The 22,284-nt window shown below is 43.9% G+C and overlaps 2 protein-coding genes and 1 pseudogene across 3 annotated transcripts in view; 1 reads left to right on the forward strand and 2 right to left on the reverse strand.

Annotated features, from left to right (window-relative positions):
- Positions 1 to 6,212, reverse strand: part of PPA1 (inorganic pyrophosphatase 1) — a 35,073-nt gene extending 28,861 nt beyond the window's left edge. Inside the window, exon 1 of the mRNA XM_019624550.1 lies at positions 5,763 to 6,212. Within this exon, the coding sequence (XP_019480095.1) occupies positions 5,763 to 6,056 (294 nt within the window). The 5' untranslated portion in view covers positions 6,057 to 6,212. The remainder of the gene's footprint in view (positions 1 to 5,762) is intronic.
- Positions 6,213 to 10,482: 4,270 nt separating this feature from the next.
- LOC109371819 (methylosome subunit pICln pseudogene) lies at positions 10,483 to 14,452 on the forward strand (annotated as a pseudogene).
- Positions 14,453 to 14,458: 6 nt separating this feature from the next.
- NPFFR1 (neuropeptide FF receptor 1) overlaps positions 14,459 to 22,284 on the reverse strand; it is a 28,649-nt gene continuing 20,823 nt past the window's right edge. For both annotated transcript variants that reach the window (XM_019626483.1, XM_019626481.1), the window contains 2 exons: positions 21,856 to 21,955; positions 14,459 to 15,521 (listed from right to left, as the gene is read on the reverse strand). In XM_019626483.1, the coding sequence (XP_019482028.1) occupies positions 14,645 to 15,521; positions 21,856 to 21,955 (977 nt within the window). In that variant the 3' untranslated portion in view covers positions 14,459 to 14,644. The remainder of the gene's footprint in view (positions 15,522 to 21,855; positions 21,956 to 22,284) is intronic.

Raw genomic sequence — 22,284 nt, forward strand, 5'->3', positions numbered from 1 at the left:
GAGAAGGAATACCATAGAGATAGGAAATAAAGTAGGAGATAAAACAGGGCACTGTGGTGCCTTGGAAGCTGGGGGAAGAGGTTTTAAGAAGAAAGGATGGTCAACACTTACATGCAGCTACCTTCTGGACCTCTCTGCTTGGTTGGTCCATGAGCATCTCACATCCACCAAGTCAAAAAATTAGCTCACCTTTTTCTCCCTTGAGTCCTCTATCTCAGTTAACGGTGCCACAACTGCCCAGTCAGCCAACCTGGAAGTTCAGTTCCTCTAGGCTCCTCCTGGATAACCTTTGCAGCAGCCACTGGTGGTTGCCCACTCAGCACCTGTTTATGCATCCATTCTCCTTCCCAAGAGGACTCTGTTGTTGTTGAGTCGCAGCACCTACCCCTGCATGGCCAGGTGCTTCGGGGAATTCGATGCCATTTCAGCCCCAGGGGAGGGTCTCATTAGTCTCTTATTCACAGTGGTTCCATTTCCCCTGCCAATGACTAGTTTGGTTGTGGTTATGTGGCACAATTCTGGCCAAGGTGATATAAGGGGGTGTGTGATGGAAGCTTCTGGGAAAGTTTCTCTTGCTTCTATGAGAGATACACTACAAAAGGCTGTGATCTTCCTTTGAACATTGTCATGGAATTTGCCAGCTCTAGCTGTCTTACATCCTGGAGGAGAGGTAGCCTGCAGGTAATAGCAATAAACCTACAGTGAAGAGGCCATTGGAAAAGACTTGGGTCTTGATGATGTCATTGAGCTTCTGACTTAATCAACTCTGAGCCTTCCCTGCCTCAGTTCTTCTTATGAGGAGATAATAAGCTGACTTTATTAATAATTAATAAATTGTGTGAGATTATCTCATGTGACTTTGTTGTTGTTATGTTTAAACCAGTTTGACTCAGAGTATTCTGTTTCTTGCAGCTGAAAACCATTCTAATGGACACAACTTCCCAACAGTCTTTCACCCCCTTCCCCAGATTAATTTGATTGGAGATGGACTCTATCTAGTTTTAGAGATGGGCCTTGATTAGTTTAAATCAATCGTTGAAATCCCAGCCCCTTTAACTATTCCAGAGCCCCATCCAAGAACATGGGATTCAGAACATGGCATTCCCCTAGCCACAGGGGTTGGTTCAGAAATGGATACCTGACGCACTTTCAACCAATGAGTTTGCTGCTTCCTTCTGAGAAGTTACTTTGCTCTGCTAGGAGAAAGTCATGGAAGAGATATTCCCTCTCACTTTCTCTCTCTCAATGTAAACAAGAAAACATGTAGTTCTGATTGCTGATAGCCGCATTCTGGACCATGAGGGGAGCCAGCCTGAGGACGTAGTTCACATTGCACGTGGAGGAGAGGAATGGAGACAAGCTGGGTCCTTGATGACATTGTTGAACCCCTGAAGCAACCAATCCTTTGCATTTACTATTCTATGAACCAATATATCTCTTTAGTTTAAGCTGGTTTGAGTCAGATTTATGTAATGGCAACTAAAAGATCCTAGATGATATCCCATCCTCCCACAACATACCAGCTACCAGTTAACATTGCATGGATCTCTCAAACACCTCCTGAGCTTGTCGTCTCTTCTCCATCTCTTCAGCCTTAGCTAATCCTAGGATTTCTCACGTGGATTCCCACAAATACCTCCTGCCTCACTGGTCTCCAGGTTCATCTTCCTCCTAGTCATTCTCTACCTGATGCCAGCATGAGCTTTAACAGATGAAGATCTGACACACCACTTCCCGGCTTCAAACTCTCCTCTCTACCTGGTTGTCTCTAGCTCAGTCTTTAAGACTTATTTGAAGTTTTTATGGGATCCCTTTTATAATGCCCCTCAGGCTGTTCCATTGCTTCTTTGACCAAGTACAATACCCCATCAAGAAAGTACATTATGATTTTTCTCTTTTCTATCTCTGCTCTCTGGACTGTGGAGAGGTCTCCTATGTTCCCAGACTCAACAGACGCTAAGTTTGTTGAGTGTGCACATGGCAGAATTAAGTTTGGTCTAACCTGTCACATACACTTAAAAGTGGGGAGCTAACCAAGTAGGTAATTTGGTGAAGTGTCAAGAGCACTGGACTGCAACCCAGAAAACCTGAAAAATTCTTTTTATTTCACTACTTATGAGGTATGGGGATGTCAAGGAAATGCCTTGGCTTCTACACACTCAGTTTCCCATATGTAAAATAGGAATACTGCAGTTATGTTGACGGTAACACAGCCTACTATCTATCCTTTTGAGGGGAGGATGACTGTTTTGCCAGGAAACTTTTCATTCACAGTGAAAATGCAAAAGAGGGAAAACTATGAATTCGATGGAAAGAAAACAGCAAACACCAAACTCTTTCACAGTGAGTTTATTTTCTATAATTTATAGCATAAGTAACAGAATCATTTTCCAAAGACTAGATGAGAATAAAGGGGGTGATTATGATCATTAGAGGTGCTTCAAAGGACTGCCAGACAGCACTCAGAATGAACAAAATACACTATGCGAAATGCTCTTCTTTGGGGACGTTCAAAACACATAAATGTAGGTCTCTCAGGCACGGAAACAGCTTGGCTTTGGCTGTTCTAACCTCCCCACAGAGGGGGAGACAGAGTGGGGGTAGGGAGTGATTACTCCTCAAACAGAGAGTGATTGAACACCACCACTGGCGATGTGACAGATAAATTAATTTACCCAAATCACTAAGCTTGGGTTTTTCCATCCCCATTAATTTGGTTGCTTGCACATGACAACAGCAGTATTTGTTGGTGACAGGATTCAAAGGTCTGGGCATTGCAGCTAGCAAGAGAACACAACTCAAGGCAGGACTCCATAGCCAGTTCGGCAGCTTTTGCCCTGTCAATGACCTCAGGCAGAGGAGTCGAAAGGATCTCTTTCAGCCCATGGCTGCCTTGAAAGCATGATGCAGTGTTGGAGCAAACTAAATTTATACTTTTTACTTAAACTGCTGGTATTCCTTCCATCTCAAATCTTTGGAAGCCACTGAATGAGATGGAAATGTGGTCTTGTGGCCAAAGCAGCAGTCTGGAGCCTGTGGTCAGATGGTTTTATTTTTAGAATTAAAGAAACCTCCATCAAACCTCTTTCTTTTATTCTGAACCTCAGTTTCCCAAATATAGGAAGGAGACTCCACAGTAGTTTGGGGGAGAGGCAGAAAAACCTGGCTTCTTAGTCCGATGGACCGAGATTTAAATCCACCTTCAGCACCTCCTTGTTATACGACTTTCAATAAATTACTTAACTTCTTTGAGCCTTGGTTTTCCATCTATAACATGGGAATAATAATAAATACAGTAATACCTTGGTTTGTGAGCATAATTCATTCCGGAAACAAACTACTCGTATTGCAAGACATCACTCGTTTACCATGTTAAAATTATTAGAAATGTTTGCTCGTCTTGTGGAACACTCACAAACCACATTACTCACAATCCAAGGTTTTACTGTACTTGCTTATTGCATTACTTCACTCATTCAACAGACACTTATTGAGTCCCTATGTACCAGTCATGGTCCTAAATCTGAGTCCACAAAAATGAGTGAAATAGACGTAGCCCCTGTCCTCATGGAGCTTTATGATCTGTTATGAGAAATAAATAACAGACACAAAGTTCTTAGAACTGTGTGTGGCTTTTAACGAGAACTCAATAAATGTTTTGAGTTGACCAGAAATGTAATTATTGAAATTCAATGTAATTCTTTTTTCATTGATCTCAGGGCCTTTGCACATGATGCTCTCTGTGTCTGGGTTGTTCTTTCCTCAGCTATTCACATGCCTCCCTCTTTCACTTTATTCATATCTGTACGCAGATGTCACCTCCTCAGAGAGGCCATTCCTAACCACCTATCAAAATAGCCATCCCACCTCTATCACAGTTCATATTCTTTTCTTACTCTAAACCCATTTAGAAGCCATCTGTTAGTGATACGTTCCCCTTAGATTTGGAGCAAATTTTTGTCCTACAGTGTCTACAATATAATCTTTTTTTTNGGAGGGCCTTGGAAGGCCTCATATGGGGTTTGGATTTTTTTCCTAAGAACAGTGGGAAACTTAAGAAGGGTTTTAGCGGGAACATGACATGATCAGAATTGCTTTTAAAAATGGCTCTGTTAGCAGCTTGGCACCTGGCTTGAGGTTTAGCAACACTAGAGTCAGGGAGAACAATGAGAAGGTGGCTGCAGTGGTCCAGGTGAAAGATGATGGTGGTGCCCTGGATTTGGATGGCAAAAGAGAAGATTGAATACTGGGCTATATTCAAGATAGAATTAATGAAATTGATTATTGGTTGGACAAAGTGAAAGAAGAGGGAGATGGATTTGAGGATGATTTCTAGGTTTCTGGCTACAATAACTGGTTGAATGGTATGTCAATTGCTGAGATAGTTTGGGATGGAAGGTGAAAATAATTATGACTTATCACAGTCTACTTCTTTGATCATAAATATTCGTTTATCCCCTTTATACATTGAAAATATACTCACTCTACTTACAAAAAGTGATACCCAAAAGTCTCAACAAATCATGACATCAGGGTCAAAGTTTAGTAGTGATAGTTTCATGATAGTTTCTGCATTACGTCCAAATAGGGCTCCTCTTCATCCAGAGACTTCCAAACTTAAAAACAAACAAGTGTTATCTATTGCCTCCCACACCTATATTTATTTAATGTGAAAAGGTTGAACAAGGACAGAATGAACACTGAAGTAAACATTCTCATTTATAAAAAGAAAGAATATGGGGGAGCATACAACCATCACTGGTTCTTAGAATTCCAAATTCCTGTTGGCTATAAGAAATAGTCCTTGATTAAGTTCCAGTCCAGCTTCCTGAGAGTAGCTCCCTATTATTGTTCTTCTGTAGCTCTTGGCTTTTCTCTCTGGAAGGTCCTTTCTTTTCCATTATCCCTCTTGGTCACATTTAGAAAATATATACTCTTTGGGGGCTAAGCAGCTTTTTCAGCTTCCTTCCTGTCCACAGATATTTGGGAGCCCAAAAGTTGTTCTCTAAAAGTCATGACCTCTTAATCCAAGCTGGTGTACCTTGGCTGTGCATCTCTCTTTACAACTTGGAAAGTGTTTTACCTGATTCTAGTCAGCACCATGTTTCAATCACCACACCTATAATTCTTTCAAGACATGCCTCTCTCTAGGCATAATTGGTAAGGTAAGTTGAATTTATCAAGCCTCCATTGGAGAACATGCCCTTAGTCTATCCCCCCTGATGAACCATTTTATCCAACAAAGGACTTACTGGAAGCCATTGCTTATGCCCTTAATCTGGTTTCTATCCCATGGCTGAGTTTTGATTTGAGATTTGATCAGCCTTGGCACTCAAAGCATTTCTTAATTTCTATCCTTTATTGGTTAGAGATGAGCAACAGTTGCATCTTTCGACCCTGCCTGTCCTGGAACCTCTGATTTTCACTTTCACCCCTGCTCACAAAATAGCCAATTCTTTTCTAAGCGCATCTCTTTTTTGTAGTATCCTGTCAAATGCAGTTAAAAGCAACCAAGGCACACTAGTAATAATCTGTTTCCCAACCTCTTTGCCTAAAATCACAAGCTACTTGGTTACATTATCTGCCTTCCAAATGATCAAATAATGGAGAGAATCTTATAGAGATGATGGGGGTGGGGAGAGACTAAAGTCCAATTTGAGATGTTCTAACCAATTCGNGTGACTCAGAGGTTTCCTTTTCCCATCACACACTGCCCGAGCCGTACACCTGCAAAACTAGCCTGACCCAGGTTCGGGTCCAACCCTGCTTGTGAAAGAAAAACGCCGACCCACGCCGTCCCGCCCGCGGGCCGGACACGTGAAATGGGATGGCCGGGCGGGCCCAGGCCCCGGGGACCGGCTGGAGGAGCCCAGCCCGCGCCCAGGACGCGAGGCCAAGCGCGGGCCGCAGGCGCCCAGGTTGGGACGCGAGGCGAGGCCCGGGAATGAATGGACGGTTGGGCGAGGAGGGGCCGCGGACCGCCGACACTCACTGAGAAAGACTCGGTACTCGAGGGTGAAGGGCGCGGCGCGCTCCTCGCTGCTGAAGCCGCTCATCGTGCAGGAGACTAACAGCCGCCGCTGCCGCTGCCGCTGCCACAGAGCCACTCGCCCGCACGCGGCGCCGGCTGACAAGGAGAACCCTCCGCGCTTGCGCACTGAGCAAACTGGACCGGCAAGAGGCGCTGGGAGCGGCCTTTAACTGGGCTCTGGCTAGAGTGCCTACCCCACCCCCGCCCGGCCCACCTCGCGCGCAGGCGCACTCCGCTCGTCCCGCGCGTCCTCGCGTCCAGCCCCGCCCCCTCGGGCCCTGCCTCCGCGGTCCCGCCCCGTAGCTCCTAGGCTGGGCCACGTGGCTGGCCGCAGGCTTTGGCTTTGGGGCTGTGACAGAGGAGGGTAAAAGCTCAAGTTCACAGCTGGGACCAGCTAGGAATTGGCAGCTCCCCATCCACACGCTGGGAACTCACCTTTGACTCTCACACACCCTTCCGCACAAAGTAATTTCTTATCTCGAAAGTGGTTTATAACTCCGCCGCTTTACCAGACAGACCTTGCCTGCGGTCTTAAGGATGTGCATTTGCATTTTTCTGATCCGTTTAAGCAAAGCTGAGGTATATTACTGACACCTGTAATGGCTACCAGCTAAGTACCGGTTCCACCACTTTCTTGTCTATGACATCAGGCCAAGTTAACCTTTCTGAGTTTCTCATCTGGGAAATGGAGATAGTCATCATAGTAACTTATTTTATGGATTGTTGGGGAGATTAACTGAGATCGACAAGTCAAGAGTTGGAGGAAAAGCCTGGCTCGTTGTAAGCACTCAGGGATTCACTCTGCCTGCTTCTTGCCGGATCACCCCAGGTCCTCAGGTACCTCAGATGGAAGCATTGTAAAAGTCCAGGCGTGAGCTCAGAGTCCCTTGAGGACATTGCTTTNATCTGTGTACCACACCCTTACTTGTTTTATACACACTAAACTTCCTGTAAAACAAAGCAAAACAAAAGAACTCTTTCCTGCAAGGACTAAGGTTTTTTGAGGTCTGGACCACTGATGAAATCCAGAGTTGTTGCAAGAGCTTGTGCTTTTGAGCCAGACTTGGGTGATACAAAAGCAGTCTTCATTTGATTAATCCCACATTACAGACATAACCAGTTCCATACAAGACTTCAAGGAGTCCCAGGGTAATTTGAGTGAAGATGTTCTAATGACACCAAAACATAGTCTCGGTTTCCTATTTTGGGATAACCTGAAGCAGCAATAGGATTAGATACCACAAGCGTAATGGTCATTCTGGTTCTTGGCTGGAATACTGTCCAATCACTTATTGCTATGGTCTGAATGTTTGTGTCTCCCCAAAACTCATGTCAAAATCCTAACCCTCAAAGGTGATGGTACAGTAGGTAGGTCCTCTGGGAAGGGTTTAAGACATGAGGGTAGAACCCTCATGAATGGGACTGTCGTCCTTAAAAAGAGGCCCCACCGAACTCCCTAGCTCCTTCTGCCATGTGAGGATACAAGACCTTTGTGACCAGAAGAGGGCCCTCAGCTGACCATGCTGGCACCCTCATCTCAGACTTCCAGCCTCCAGAACTGGGAGCAGTAAATATCTGCTGTTTATAAGCTACTCAGTCTGTGGTGTTTTCTTATAGCAGCCTGAACTAAGACACTTAGGACCATACAAAAAACAGCTATTATGTCAAGAAAATCTTTTCCTTCCTTAGTACTCTGTATTCCAAGGTATCATCAATAAACATAGGGTCATCATTTTGTATTTCTTCATTACTCAAAATGGTCTGAGATGTTACTGCAAAGTACTTTGCTATACATACTAATTATACAACAAACATAACTCAAGCCAACCAAATGAGGCCAATTCGNGGCCGGCCCTATAATCATATATTTAAAAGATAAATTTGAAAACACTTTACAACAAAAGATATAAGAATAACCAATAAACAAATGAAAATACGTCTAGCATCACGAGTTATCAGGAAAAAATTTAAAAGGCAGATACTATTACGTGTTGGCAAGAACAACTGGAGCTCTCATATACTCCTGATAGGAATGTAAAATGGTGCAACAACATTGGAAAACACTTTGGCAGTTTCTTACATTAAACTATACATTTACCATACAACCCAGCAAACCTGTTCCTAGGTATTTGACCAAGAGAATTCAAAATATATATACATATAAGGATGTGTATATGAATGTTCATAGCAGCATTATTCAAAATTCATAAAAAACTGGTAACAACCCAAGTGTCTATCAACTAACAAATGGACAAACAAAATGCAATATATCCATATAATGGAATACTTCTCATCAGGAAAAAGGAGCAAATTACTAACACATGTTATAATATGGATGAATCTCAAAAAGTCATACTAAGTGAAAGAAGACAGACTTAAAGCTACACACTGTATTATTCTACGTATATGACATTCCAAAATCACATGGGTAGTTAGCTGGTCCAGGAGTAGGCGGAGAGGATTGACTACAAATTGGCACAAGGGAATTTTAGGGGGGTTGCTGGAAATATCTGGAGTGTGATGGTGGTTACACAATTGTATTCAATAACTAAGACTTACCCAAAATGTATACTTAAGATAGGTGACTTTTATTGTATACAAATTATGTCTTAGTAAAGCTGTTACAAAGAATTTAAACATATAGGTAAGTATGCATAGAAAATGACTAATGCTTATCTCTTGTGGTGGGATTTGGGTGCTTTTTATTTTTGTTTCTTTGCTTATCTAAATTTTATAAAATTTCCACAGTGACTATGGAATGCTTTTGTAGAGAGAGAGGAAAAAAACAATAAAATGCCATAAACATACATAATTGGGTTATTTAACAAGGATGCCATTGTTAATTCAACATTGTTTGCTTGTAATGAAGCCCATTTGGGTCACCTCCTTCTCATCTATCTTTCCTCAGTGGCACTTGTGAGGGGTGAGCTAAGGAAACAGATGCAAAAAGGTACAGAGCTTAATAGCAATGCTCTTTCATCCAGCTCTTGGTTTGGCTCTCACCTTGATTTTTGGATGAATACACAGTAGACTAATGATAGGGGGCTCTCATCCTACTTTGCCAACTCCGCCCTCCATTCCAACCCAAATCAACTCATGCATCCTCCAGGCCCCCAGAGAAAGTCCTCAGCATAGGGCTGGGCAAATTGTGGTTTGTGGGGTCCAGGCTGGGTGCCCACCTCCAGCTCACGTTGGTCTGTTGAGTGCTCCATGGTCTTGGTGAAGTCAAGAGACCATTCATCAGTAAAGACCATGATTAGCACAACCGCTTGTGCTGCACATGGCAGGACAGGACACGGAGTCCCTCCAAGAGCCCCTCTGGGGTGGGAGTACTCAGTGTCAACAGGCCTCTGGCCCTTTTCCTCCATCATACATCCAATTCATTTCCAAACTTTCTACCCCTGAAAGGACAGTGACCTTAGGAGACCCAACCAGCCCGTAGGGGGAGGACGGCACGTCCAGAGAAGTCCGCTATGCTTGACCTTGCATGCCTTGGAGTAGCTGGAAAAGCCTCCTGACAGAGCCCGGGTATCAGGACACAGGATTTTGGTGAAGATAACAAAGCTATATTTATACAAATAACTTCATAAAATATCACCCTATGGAGGGAACATACAATTTTCTAGCCACTTTAGTCAAGAACTAAAGTCTAGCAAGGAGAGTTCAGAGCAGCTGGGGTGGGCACAGGGGAGGGACACAATCAGCTTCCCTCAGAGAATATGCTTTGTCACCCATAAATGCTAAATTGGAAGAAATCCCAGGTTCCCAACCTGGGGTCTCTCTCCTCAAGGTTCATATAGGAACTATTTTCAGGAATTACTCCCAACCTCTTAAAATGCCACACATTATTTACAATAGTCAAAAGGTAGAAACAATCCATGTGTTCATTGAAAAATGAAACAAAATGTACACACACACACACACACACACACACACACACACACACACACGGAATATTATTCAGTCCTTAAAAAGGAACAAAATACAGATACATGCTACAACATGGATGAGCCTTGAAGATGTTACGCTAAGTGAAACAGGCCAGTCACAAAGGACAAATACTATATGACTCTACTTGTACGAGGTACCTAGAATAGTAAAATTCATAGAGATGGAAAGTAGAGTGGTGGCTGCCAGAGGCTTGGAGGGATGGGGAGATGTTTAATGGGCACAGAGTTGCAGTTTGGGATGTTAAAAACAAATCTGGAGCTGTATCTCAGTGCTCACTGCTGCAACGAGCTTCCTCAAAAGTTTCCCACCACTGGGGGTCAGATGAGGGGCTCTGCTGGCAGCAGCTAGATATGGAGGCTGTGCTGAACAGAAAAGGGCCTGAGCACCGGCACCCTTTACATAGTGAGAGTTTTTCCATCTCCTGAGTCATTAGAGAAAGTTTTCTGGCTCTGGGTATTTGAAAATTTGGGCGCTCAAATTTGGAATACTCCTTTCTGAATTGTGACAGTGCCGGGGGATTTTTGAGCCACCTGTCTTGGTTAGATGGCTCTGGGTTAGGATTCTCACTGGAATGGCCCACCATTTGTTTGCATGCAGTGTCCAGGGATCTAAATGCATCTCCATGAGAGCGTTTGTATGTTGTGGTGAATGCTGAATTTGAAGAAGAAACGAAGGACTCTTGCTGACGAAGAAGAGGAAGACAGTGATGATGATGTTGAACTTATTCCTGAATTTAGATTTGTGCCTAGTGATAAATTAACATTGGAGGCAATGATCACTGCAATCTGTGAATGCCAAGCTTTGCATCCAGAGCCAGATGATTACGATGGAGAAGACTATGATGTAGAAGCACACGAACAAGAGCAGGGGGACATTCCTACATTTTACACCTAGGAAGAAGGATTATCTCATTTACCAGCAGAAGGCCAAGCCACATTGGAGGGATCAGAAGGAATGCCTTCTCAGTCTGTGAGCAGCCAATATAACATGGCTGGAGTCCGGACAGAAGATTCAGTAAGAGATTATGAAGATGGGGTGGAGGCAGATACTACCAGCAGTTGCTGGGCTATTTGAAGATGCAGATGTTGATCACTAAACATGATTTCATGCTGCTTTGGAATTCTGCTCATAATTAACTGTAGGAAAGAGCTTGGTGCCCTTTTCACTGTGGCATGGGTGTTGATGGAAGTATTTTTTCTTCTCCAAAACTTATCTGAACCAGTTCTTTCTTGAGACAGATTATACTGAAACAAGTTGTCACCAGCAGAAATTATGACCTTTATGAACAAAGGCGAATTAACGTAACCAAGAGGGTATTTGTAGTTTGTCATTTACCCCCAAACTTCCTGTGTCTAGGTACCCTCTGACTAAGCCTATATTCCTGCCTTCAGTGTATGCATCTTCCATAACCCAGCAGGTCTCTATGGTGAAAATGCACAGGACTTAAAGGTCTAGGTAGATTGGATGGGACAGAGGCTGAATCTAAGATATACGTACCCCTTTTAGGGCAGAAGGATACTCTTAGCCCTTGAAGAGAGACAAAGGGATCTCAGAGAGATCTTGGCCTCTGCTCATTCTCCACAGGGGTAAGGATCTTTTTACTAATTTGGGACCCAGATTAATTCATTCAGGCATCCGTAGAGCCTCTTCGGAAACATCCCAGCCATACATACTACCAAACTGTAACTAGCTTTTGCTCCTTTCACCATGTTCCACCAGTTTCTTCTGTTATAATCTCTCAGGTTATATCCTTTAATTTCTAGCCTCTTATGTCAGTTTCTGTAACAGAACAAGTGAAATTGGGATGAAGTCCTCAAAGTACTTCAGATGATAATTGTTTTGTCTTTGTAATAGCATTAACAAGTAAATCTACGTTTTCTATAAAAAAACAAAAACAAAACTGGAAACAGATAGTGGTGATGGTTATCCAACAACGCAAAGGCACTTACTGCCACTGAAATGTACATTTCAAAAAGGTTAAATTGGTAAATTTTATGTTGTGTATATTTTACCACATACACAAAAAACCAAACACTCTACAGGTACCCACAAGGCCTCACCCCCTTATAAAAGCATCAAGTCATGTCTGTTCCCATTCAGATCCAATCTCTAAATGGTCAGGCATAGCCTTTGATTGATCTTTTTTTAATACATAAAAATAACAGCAAAATATATCAGTTATGACCTCGAGCAGTTTTTTGGCAGGTACAATCTTTCAAAGCACGGCATCTTTTGGGGGAAATGAAACAAAGGGGCCTTGGTGGAAATGTTGGCTTGGGTGAGAGCCCTGGTCTCCCCCGACTGCAGAGGCTGTGATTTTGTGGTCAGGGAGTCCATGCTAAAGGAGGAACACACCCAAGAGAAAAGACCCGTGTCTCTGGACAGATCTTACCCAGCCACAGGGACAAGCATTGGGGTCTGAGATGGCTCTTTCTCTGGCCTATTTTTAGAGCCTGGAGTCAGAGTTCTTCACAGTAAGCAGCAGGGAACTAACTGTCTGGTCTGTGTGACTCATAACACTGATACAACACCCAAAATGGGGCCCATACGTGTATTAGCTAATGAGGGATAGGATGGCATATTACGCCCCCCTCCCCTGAGACCCTTATCCTTCACCCCCAGACATCAGGTGAGGTCATGGTAGACATCTGGATCTTGGCAGCCTGCACAACACATGGGTTTAAAGATATTGTACACAGAGCAGCTCAGGCCGGATATTAAAAGAGTCAACACAATCGACTCTCATTTCCCAGACCAAGAGCTTGAGTTAGTTCCAAAAACATTCTGGTTCACTGCCAGACAGAAAATCTTTGTGGGACTTTGCAGCTAGCCTCCCTGTGATGCCCAATCTACCTTCCTTGAGAGGCAAGATGCAGCTCAGGAAGAAACCATCAGAAGACAAATTCTAACCCAAACCCCGCTCTTCTGTGGCCTGTGACCTTGGCCCCTTTGAGCCTCAGTTACTTTGTTTATGAAAAATGGCAACAATAATATTTCCTTCTGTTTCATTTGTATGAATCAAACAAGACCTGGGGACTTGTGCCTGGGGACTTGATGAGAAGGGATTACACAGTTGCTTAGGAATTTTCTTTTGCCCCTACATCTGTATTTAGAGTGGAACAAACACAGTTAAGTTATTTTGTATAGATCAAGGAAACAATTGAAGCCTCAGAGTCCCATTCTCTGCCCTGACCCCTGGAAACATTTCTTTTTTAATCACTAAAATTTTAGCAACACTGTGCTTTGTGTAGAGATAAGGGGATATGTCCAGCTAACTGCAGGTGACTGGGGCTGTGCAAAGATCACTGAGGCAATAACATTTCTTCCCATAACCTAGAGAGAAGCCTTGTTTCTTCAAGGTAATGTAGGCATGCTAGGTGAGACCCAGAGTAAACAAGGGATCTCCCGGTCCCAAACCCTTTATAGGGTACATGACTTATCCATGTTGGAGGTTTAATATGTATCCTCCAGGAGGCCCCAAAGGGAACATCAGCTTCGGTTGCCAACTTCTCCCCATCATCCCCCAGAGGGAGCAGGGGAAAAAGGCCTAGGGAGGCTTTGTGCTTGCAGCTCCAGCAAGCATACGAGTGCTTCCGACGGCAGAAAGGGGGTACTGTGCTTTTTCTTCCTCCTGTCTGTGAATAAATAAACCCACACCTCCATGTGGCTTTGGAGCTACCTGCCACACTATAAGTACTTGCCTGCGCCTTGGTGATTGTGGTGGGCCCCCTATGAGGAGAGGAGGGAGGACAGAGCCCACCTCTATCTCCTATGCCCACAGGGCTCAGACCCAGAGGACCTGCAACAGGTGCAGGTTCCCCAGGGTACGTTCCACCGCTGCTCAGGCGTGACGTCCTATTATAGTACTTTGGGGAGAAGTGAATGTCCTGGGACACCAACAAGACAAACTCACACAGAGCTGGCAGGAGGGCTAAAACCATGTTCTCGGAAGGGGTCAAGGCGAGTGGCTTCAGTAACACATGAGGGACTCCAGGACAGACATGGACACAAAGCATTAAATAGACAGACCAGCTTTGTTTTTTGCTTCTTTCCAGCAGCCTAAATTTATACATTTCACTGTGCTCCATCTTAATGGGCCCTTCTGGAGACAGCTGGAGATGGTAAAACCATAGAGACACCAGTCAGCCCCGCTCCTGTGAGATTTCCAGCTGAGAGACTAGGCTGGCCATATCTCTCCAGGCTTCAGTCTGTGATCTGTAGAAGGGGGATAGGAAAGTCTATTCTCAAAATATCGTGAGACTTCAAAGAGATGAAATTTGTGGCAGAAGGGTTTCAGGGAAACTTAGCTGCTCTCCCCCTTCCCTCCTTTGCCTCTCTCTGAGGGGGGAGGTACTAGAGAAGATATCACAAGGCAGAGATGCCCACTGCCTTGTATTTAGGTTTTTTTGTTTTTTTTTTAGCTGAGCCATCCTGCCACCTGTTGGCAGCTCAGCAGGAGCTCAGCTCGGGGCCGGGAATCGAACCACTGTTGCTCAGAGCTCAAACTCTTGAGCGAGCTCTTAACCAACTGACCCACTGCCTTGTATTTAAGAGGGAGGCACCATGACACCCTCTTCAAAATCACACCAATCTGCTATCACCTCTAGGTCTCCCATGTCCAGTTGGGGTCCTCAGATTCAGGGTCTGCCCTCCCTATCCCACTCAAATATCCCAGGCTGGTATGGTGAGAGGCAGGTGGGAGCTGCCAGGGCCTTCCCTGGCCAAGCCATGGTGGGCCACCCGGCCATTGCGCAGTGAGAGGAGGCCAGGCCTGGGGGCCCCACTGCTGGGCCCCGACTCGGAGGGCAGACCTGAGTCGCTGGGCTGCACCTCCACAAAGATCCGCGTGCGCAAGAGCTCACGGGGCCGCTCCGAATAGGCCAACCTGTGGCTCCCCCACTGCGGTGGGCAGAGCTGGGCCCGGAAAGCAGCCTGGAAGCTGCGGCGGAAGTTCTCATTGAAGTAGCCGTAGATGATGGGGTTGGCGCTGCTGTTGAAGAAGGCCAGCCAGTGGGCGAAGGGGAAGGCGTAGACGGTGATGAAGTGCAGCTGCGGCTCGCTGAGCTGCCCGTAGTCAATGAGCAGCAGCAGCGCCCAGAGCGGCAGCCAGGACAGCGTGAAGAAGAGCGCCACCACGACCAGCATATGCACCACCCTGGCCTTGCGCCGGGCCCCACGCCGGCCCTCCATGGCTGCCTCCTCGCGGGTCCGGCCGGGGCCCGAGGACTTAACAAGCCTGCGGGCTATGCGGGCATACATGACCACGATGAGGATCAGCGGCGCCAGGTAGATGTGTGAGAAGAGCACGGCCGTGTAGACTTGGCGCATGCCCTCCTCAGGCCAAGCCTCCCAGCACGAGTAGAGTGGGTATGAGCGGTTGTGGGCATCCACCATGAAGTGGTGCTCCTCGCGCGTGACAGTCAGCATGATGGCTGAGGGGGACATGATGAGCAGGGCCAGGGCCCAGATAACTGCGATGGTGACCAGCGCCTTCCGCAGGGTCAGCTTCTCACGGAAAGGGTGCATGATGCAGCAGAATCTGCGGCAAGGGGGAAAAGAGAAGCAGGGGGTCTGGGCAGGTCCCAGCAGTCCCCAGGTGAGAGCTAACCCTGACGGAGGGCTGGTGGGTAAGGGTACTTTTCATTCATCATCACACCTTAGAGTCAAAGAACAGCTCGGACTATTAACTGAGTTTGCAAGCAAATTGGTTTCTCATGGGTGTGGAGCCAGTTCCTGGTCTCATAAGCCAAGAACAAAGCAAAAATAGGATTTACAAGAGAGAGGGAAGAAGGAAACTGCAGGCAGTGTGGGAAACATGAATCCTGTTTGTGCACTTTTGGAGGTCAACTGATAGCCAGCAGGGAGCAGAGAGATCAGTCTGTGCATTCTGTCCCCAAGTAGGCGATTAGGTAGGTGTATCAAAGAAAACAATTATTAGCTATTTATGGGTTCTCCAGAAAAGCTTGCGGGCCTGCACAATAGGCTGTCCCTATGTCATCTTGGCTAGTGTCCTTCCAACAGTGCTTTCACAGTATTAGGACAGATCTGCACCATTTCCTCATTAGAACATCTCAACAGTGATTATTATTACAACCTTAATTTATAGTTGAGGAAACTGGGATTCAGAGGGGGTAAGTAACTGGCTCAAGGCCACAAAGCTAGCAAGTAGCAAGGACCAGCCTTGAACCCAGATTTGTCTTGCTCCTCCTAGCCATATAAACCAGGAGCTATATATCTTTGCTGTGCATTAAAACTTCCTGAAGCATTTTAAGAAAGACCTGTGCCCAATTGTCCTGGCCGAAGATTCCAATCTAATTAATCTGGGACGGTCACTTGGCAATTTAGAGAGTGAACTTGCACTGAAACACAGGCCTGGGGCTGACTCTCAGCCAAGTGCTCTTTCCACTTTACCAAATTGTGTCCTGCCCTCCTGCCTGACAGCACCTTCTCCCTCTTTCATGCCCTGTCTCAAGCCTTGCTCGCTTACTGGTTTCATAGTATCACACACTTAAGAAACTGCCAGAGAACAAATAATTCGTAAAGTATGCAGTACTAGCTATAGTGCATTATCAGTTAATGGATGGTGGAGAGTCCTGGGCCAGTCTAGAGAGGCTTCCTGGAGGAGATGAGAAATTGAAGAATATGGCTGACACCACCAGAAGAGGTTGCATATTCACATCATTACAATGATTACAAATGTACAAATTTGTACATTACAATAATGTACAAATACATTAACAATGATAACAAAATGAACATCAGTGAAGGAGAGGGATTTTCCCCAAGTATCCAGCTAGTTATATGCACTGCAGAGATAGGAACCAAGTTCCATCACCCCAGTTGCGCAAATCACGGGTCACAAAAGACTGCATTTGAGAAGGGCAGAGGTGCAATTAGGGTGAAGACATTAGATTCTAGAAATGGTGAAGCAGAGTCACATCATGGTAGAATGAGAAGACCCTTGGATTCCTTCCCTTAAAGTTACAAGATGAACAACTATAATTCAACAAAGGCTTCCCTGCTTGACACACAAACATGTCTGACAGAGTCACGCATGAAGACATATGAAGGTGGGTATATCAGAACAAACAGGAAAGGCAAGATGGGGGGAAGGACAGAGACAGGGGCCACAGAAACAACCCAGCACCTGCCATGGCCCCAGCTGATATGGTAACAAGGGAGGAGTTGGCTCGTAGCCCACACTCAGCATCCTGGAGGGCCAGGGTGGCAGAAGCAACATTTCTGCCTGAATAGCTGGCACCAGTGTGGCTAAACCCAGGTAGAGAGAGACACATCTCAGTGGTACGGCAGCAGCAGACTAGCATCCACCATTACTAGCAAACAGGCAAAGCTGCAGACTCCTGAACCGCCTCCCCATCTCCCCCCGCACTGTGGGACAACCTGGTAGAAGTGGAAACAGCTCAAATAGCACAGTGTGGCTGGTAGCTTCTGGTTACAAGGAGGCAGCACCAGGAACTTGTAAGCTCAGAGCCCTATCACCCTCCACATCCCACCATACGGGTGGTACCCTGAGTTGAGGCATCTCATACACAGAGAGGATGCCCACCTGCTTGGGGACTATGGGTCATTTTCCACAACTGAGGCAACCCACCCCACTAAGATCCCAAAGGTGCTAGTACTGCAGGAAGAGGAAACAAAAACTTGCGCTATAGCATCTACTAGAAAACAAAAGAAAGACCTCTACTTATCAACCTGCTGAATTGTTAAGAGCGAAATGTACCTAAGAAAGAAGACTTCACTACTGCACATGCCTAGGCAAAGAAACAATCCATCAAGTACAATGAATAACCAAGGTAACTCAGAAAGAAAATGAAAACTTTCCAGAATCTAAACTCAAAGACATGAAAGACTGTGATTTAAATGACAGAGAATTCAAAATTGCAGTTATGAAAAAACTCGGTGACATACAAGAAAACTCAGAAAGGCAGTTCAATGAGCTAAAAAATAAAATCAATGAATAAAAGGAGTATTTTACCAAAGATATTGAAACTATAAAAAAGAACCAAACAAAAATTCTGGAGCTGAAGAACTCAACAAATGAGATGAAGAACGCATTAGAAAGCATTGGAAACACAGCATACCAGATGAAAGAGAGAATTAGCAAGCTTGAAGATAAAAATCCAGGAATGACTCAGGTGGAAGAAAAGAGAGAAATGAGAGTTTAAAAAAAAAAAAGAAAGAACTCTGTGATAAATATCTAACTCCATTAGAAAAAGCAACGTAAGAATAATGGGTATACCAGAAGGAGAACAGAATAAGAAGGGAACAGAGATCTAATTCAAATAAATAATGAGACCTTCTAAAACCTATTGAAAGAGCTAGATACTAGAATTCAAGAAGCTAATAGAATACCTAATTATTCCAATGCAAAAATACCTTTTCCAAGACACATTATATTAAAGATATCAAAAGTTAATGATAAAGAATTTTCAAGGCGCCAGGGGGAAAAAAGACTGTAACCTACAAAGGAAACCCCATTAGATTATGATCAGAATTTTCAGCAGAAACCCTACAAGCCGAAGAAAATAGAATGAAATATTAAAAATATTGAAAAGAAGAAAACACCAGCTAAGAATAATATATTCAGCAAAGTTATCCTTTGGATATGAAGGAGAAATAAAGACTTTTCCAAACAAACAAAATCTAAGGGAATTTACCACTACAAAACCTGCATTATAAGAAATGTTTGAAGAAGTTCTTCTAACTCGAAACAAAAAGATAAAAGTATATAAAACTTTGAGTAAGATGACAGACAGAAGCAGGAAATTGCAACTCTATTTCAGAATAGGGTATTTAAAACTTAATTATAGCATAACAGTTAAAGGGGAACAAAAAGCATTTTTTAAAGACTATAATTTCTGCAACTTGGAAATGAACGCACAGCATAAAAAGGGTAATTTGTGACAACAAAAACATAAAAAGGGAAGGGTAAAGGACTGAACTTGCACAGGTGAATGAAGATAAGATGCAACAGAAAAAAAAGGACTATTGTATCTATGAAACTTTTTTTTAACATAAACCCCATGGTAATCACAAAACAAAAACCTAGAGCTGAGACACATAACATAAAAAAAAGAGGAAACACAGAAAAAAAATTATAGAAAGCTACCAAACTAAAACAGAAGACAGAAACACAAGGAAAAAGAAACAATGGCAATACAGAGCAACCAGAAACCAAAGATAACAATAAACAAATACAGCAAAGTTTCAAGATACAAAATCAATATGCAAAAATCCATTGTATCCTTATATACTAACAATGAAATATCAGAAAAAGAAATTAAAACAATCTTGTTTACAATTACAACAAAAAAGATAAAATAAACTTAAAGGAAGTGAAGGACCTGTACACTGAAAATTACAAGACATTGTTGATAGAAATTGAAGACACAAAGAAATGGAAAGATATTCTGTGTTCATGGGTTATTAAAATGGCCATATAACCTAAAGCAATATACAGCTTTAATGCAATCAACATCAAAATTTCAATGGCACTTTTCACAGAAATAGAACAAAAAAAAAATCCTCAAATTTGTATGGAACCACAAAAGACCCCAAATACCCAAAGCAATTCTGAGAAAAAAGAACAAAGCGAAGGCATCACACTTCACGATTTTAAACAATACTACAAAGTTACAATAACCCAAACAATACGGTATTGGCAGAAAAATAGACACACAGACCAATGGAACAGAATTGAGAGCCCAGAAGTAAATCCACACACATATAGACAACTAATTGTTTACAAAGGAGTCAAAAACATACAGTGAAGAAAGAAAAGCCTCTTCAGTAAATGGTGTTGGGAAAACCGGAAAGCCACATGCAAAAGAATGAAACTAGACTGCTATCTATCACTTTAACTCAAAATGGATTAAGGGCTTGAATATAAGACTTGAAACAATAAAATACACCTAAGGAAACATAGGCACTAAACTTAGTGGACCTTGGTCTCAGAGGGGTTTTTGTGACCTTGACCCCAAAGGCATGAGAAGTAAAAGCAAAAATAAATGAATGGGACCACATCAAACTAAAAAACTTCTGCAAAGCAAAAGAAACCATTGACAAAACAAAAAGGCAGCCAATTGAATGGGAGAAGATATTTGTAAATGATACCTCCAAAAAGGGGCTGATATCCAAAATACATAAAATGCATATAACTGAACAACAAAAAAAACAAACAACTCAATTACAAAATGGTCAGAGGACCTGAACAGACACTTTTTCAAGGAAGACATATATATGGCCAACATATATGAAAAGGTGCCCAACATTACTAGTCATCAGGGAAATGCAAATCAAAACCACAATGAGATACCACATCATACCTGTTAGAAGGGCTATTATCAATAAGACAAGAAATAATGTTAGAGTGGATGTAAAAAAAAGGGAGTCCTCGCACACTGCTGGTGGGAATTTAAACTGGTGCAGCCTCTATGGAAAACAGTATGGAAGTTCCTCAGAAAATTGAGAATAGAGCTACCTTATAACCCAGCAATTCCTCTTCTCAGTATCTACCCCCCAAAAATGGAAAGATATATGTACCCCTATGTTCACTGTAGCATTATTCACGGTGGCCAAGACATGGAAACAACAGAAGTGTCCTTTGACGGATGATTGGATAAAGAAGGTGTGGTACATATATACAATGGAGTACTACTTAGCCATAAAATAGATGAAATATTGCCATTTGCGACAACAAGGATGGCTCTTGAGAGTATCAAGAAACAAGTGAAATAAGTTAGATGAAAAAGGACAAGAACTACATGATTTCACTCATATGGGGGATGTAAAACAAACAACAAACAAACAAACAAACTCATAGATACAGACAACAGAATGGTGGTTACCAGAGGGGAAGAGGGGTGGAGAGAGGACAAAGAGGGTAAAGGGGGTGAAATAAATGGTGGCGGAAGGACACTAGACTTAGGGTGTTGAGCACACAATAGAGTACACAGATGTTGTATTATAAAGTTGTACACCTGAAATTTATATGTTATTAACCAATGTTATCCCAATAAATGTAGTAAAAACAAATAAATAAATAGAAAGGCAGAGCTAAGAAGTGCCTGTATTGGGAAGAGGACAAGGAGTTGGGTGTGAGTGTAAGAAAGAAAGAAAATAATATTAATAGCTGACATTTTGACTCTGTGCCAGTAGTGTGCATCAGCTTTATAAGGAGAAGCTCACCGAGGACTCCCAGTCATCCTGTAGGGTATTTTCCACTTTACAGATGAAAAACTGAGGCTCAGACTAGTTAAGTAACTTAGTGAAAGGGTTCACTGAGGGGGAAGAGGACTTCCTGAAGTTAGTCAGTATTTTATTGCCTGCAGAGCCTCCCTGGCTCCTGGCTCCATTCCATTAGCAGAGCCAGGCTTATCAGAGAATCTGATGGAATCATAAGTAGCTGGTGATAGGGTAGAGATGGGGGGCCCGTAGGGCCTGGACTGCCAGGGACCAGCAAGGAGGCTGTGGAGATGAAGTGAAGGAGCAGGGGACACACAGCCTCCCAGCCATACTATGGCCACCCATTAAGCTTGCTCCTCTGGCTCAGAGGCATGGAAGGCAGAATTCCTGCTCCCCAGGAAACAAGGTCTGCCTTCAAGCTCCTCATAAGCCTCAGGAGTCCCTATTAAACGTTCTTAGGAGCTGCCTCCAAGCCTCTTGAGAGGAGGTGGTGGTATCCAGTTTCCCCAAATCTAAAGAACAGCCTTCCCTTTTTGGCTCAGATTCAGCCGCACCCACCACAGTGCTCTGAACAGCCCCAGCCTTCCCCTGGTCCTGCAGTGAAGACAGTGTCTCTTCCTAGTGCCAAGCCCAGTCAACCAGGATAACCTCGTTGAGAACCCTCTCACCTTTCGACGGCAATGGCCACCAGTGTGAAAACGGAAGCCGACACGGACATGCCCTGCACCAAGCCGCTCATCTTGCATGTGGCGTTGTCGAAGGGCCACCCTGCAATGATAGAGGCCGCCGAGAGTAAGCAATAGAGGCCACAGAAAGCCAGGGGCCTAGAGCCATCTAAACCAGTCCCCTCTGGGGGGATCTTTCCTCCATGTCTTGCTAGGTGGTCATCCTCTCTGCTTACACACCTCCAGGAATGAGAGACTCACCAGCCCATACCACCATGGACAGTTCGGACTGTTAGAGAGACAATCTTTATTATCAACCAATGATTTCCTTCTGTGAGCTTTGGATCCACCCAGCCCAATGCACAGTCTATAAGAATGCATACAAACCAAAAGACACACGTTACATTTAATAGAATGTTTGCCTATGAGGAA

Source organism: Hipposideros armiger, unplaced genomic scaffold (assembly GCF_001890085.2).
Source record: "Hipposideros armiger isolate ML-2016 unplaced genomic scaffold, ASM189008v1 scaffold_15, whole genome shotgun sequence".
Taxonomy (NCBI): domain Eukaryota; kingdom Metazoa; phylum Chordata; class Mammalia; order Chiroptera; family Hipposideridae; genus Hipposideros; species Hipposideros armiger.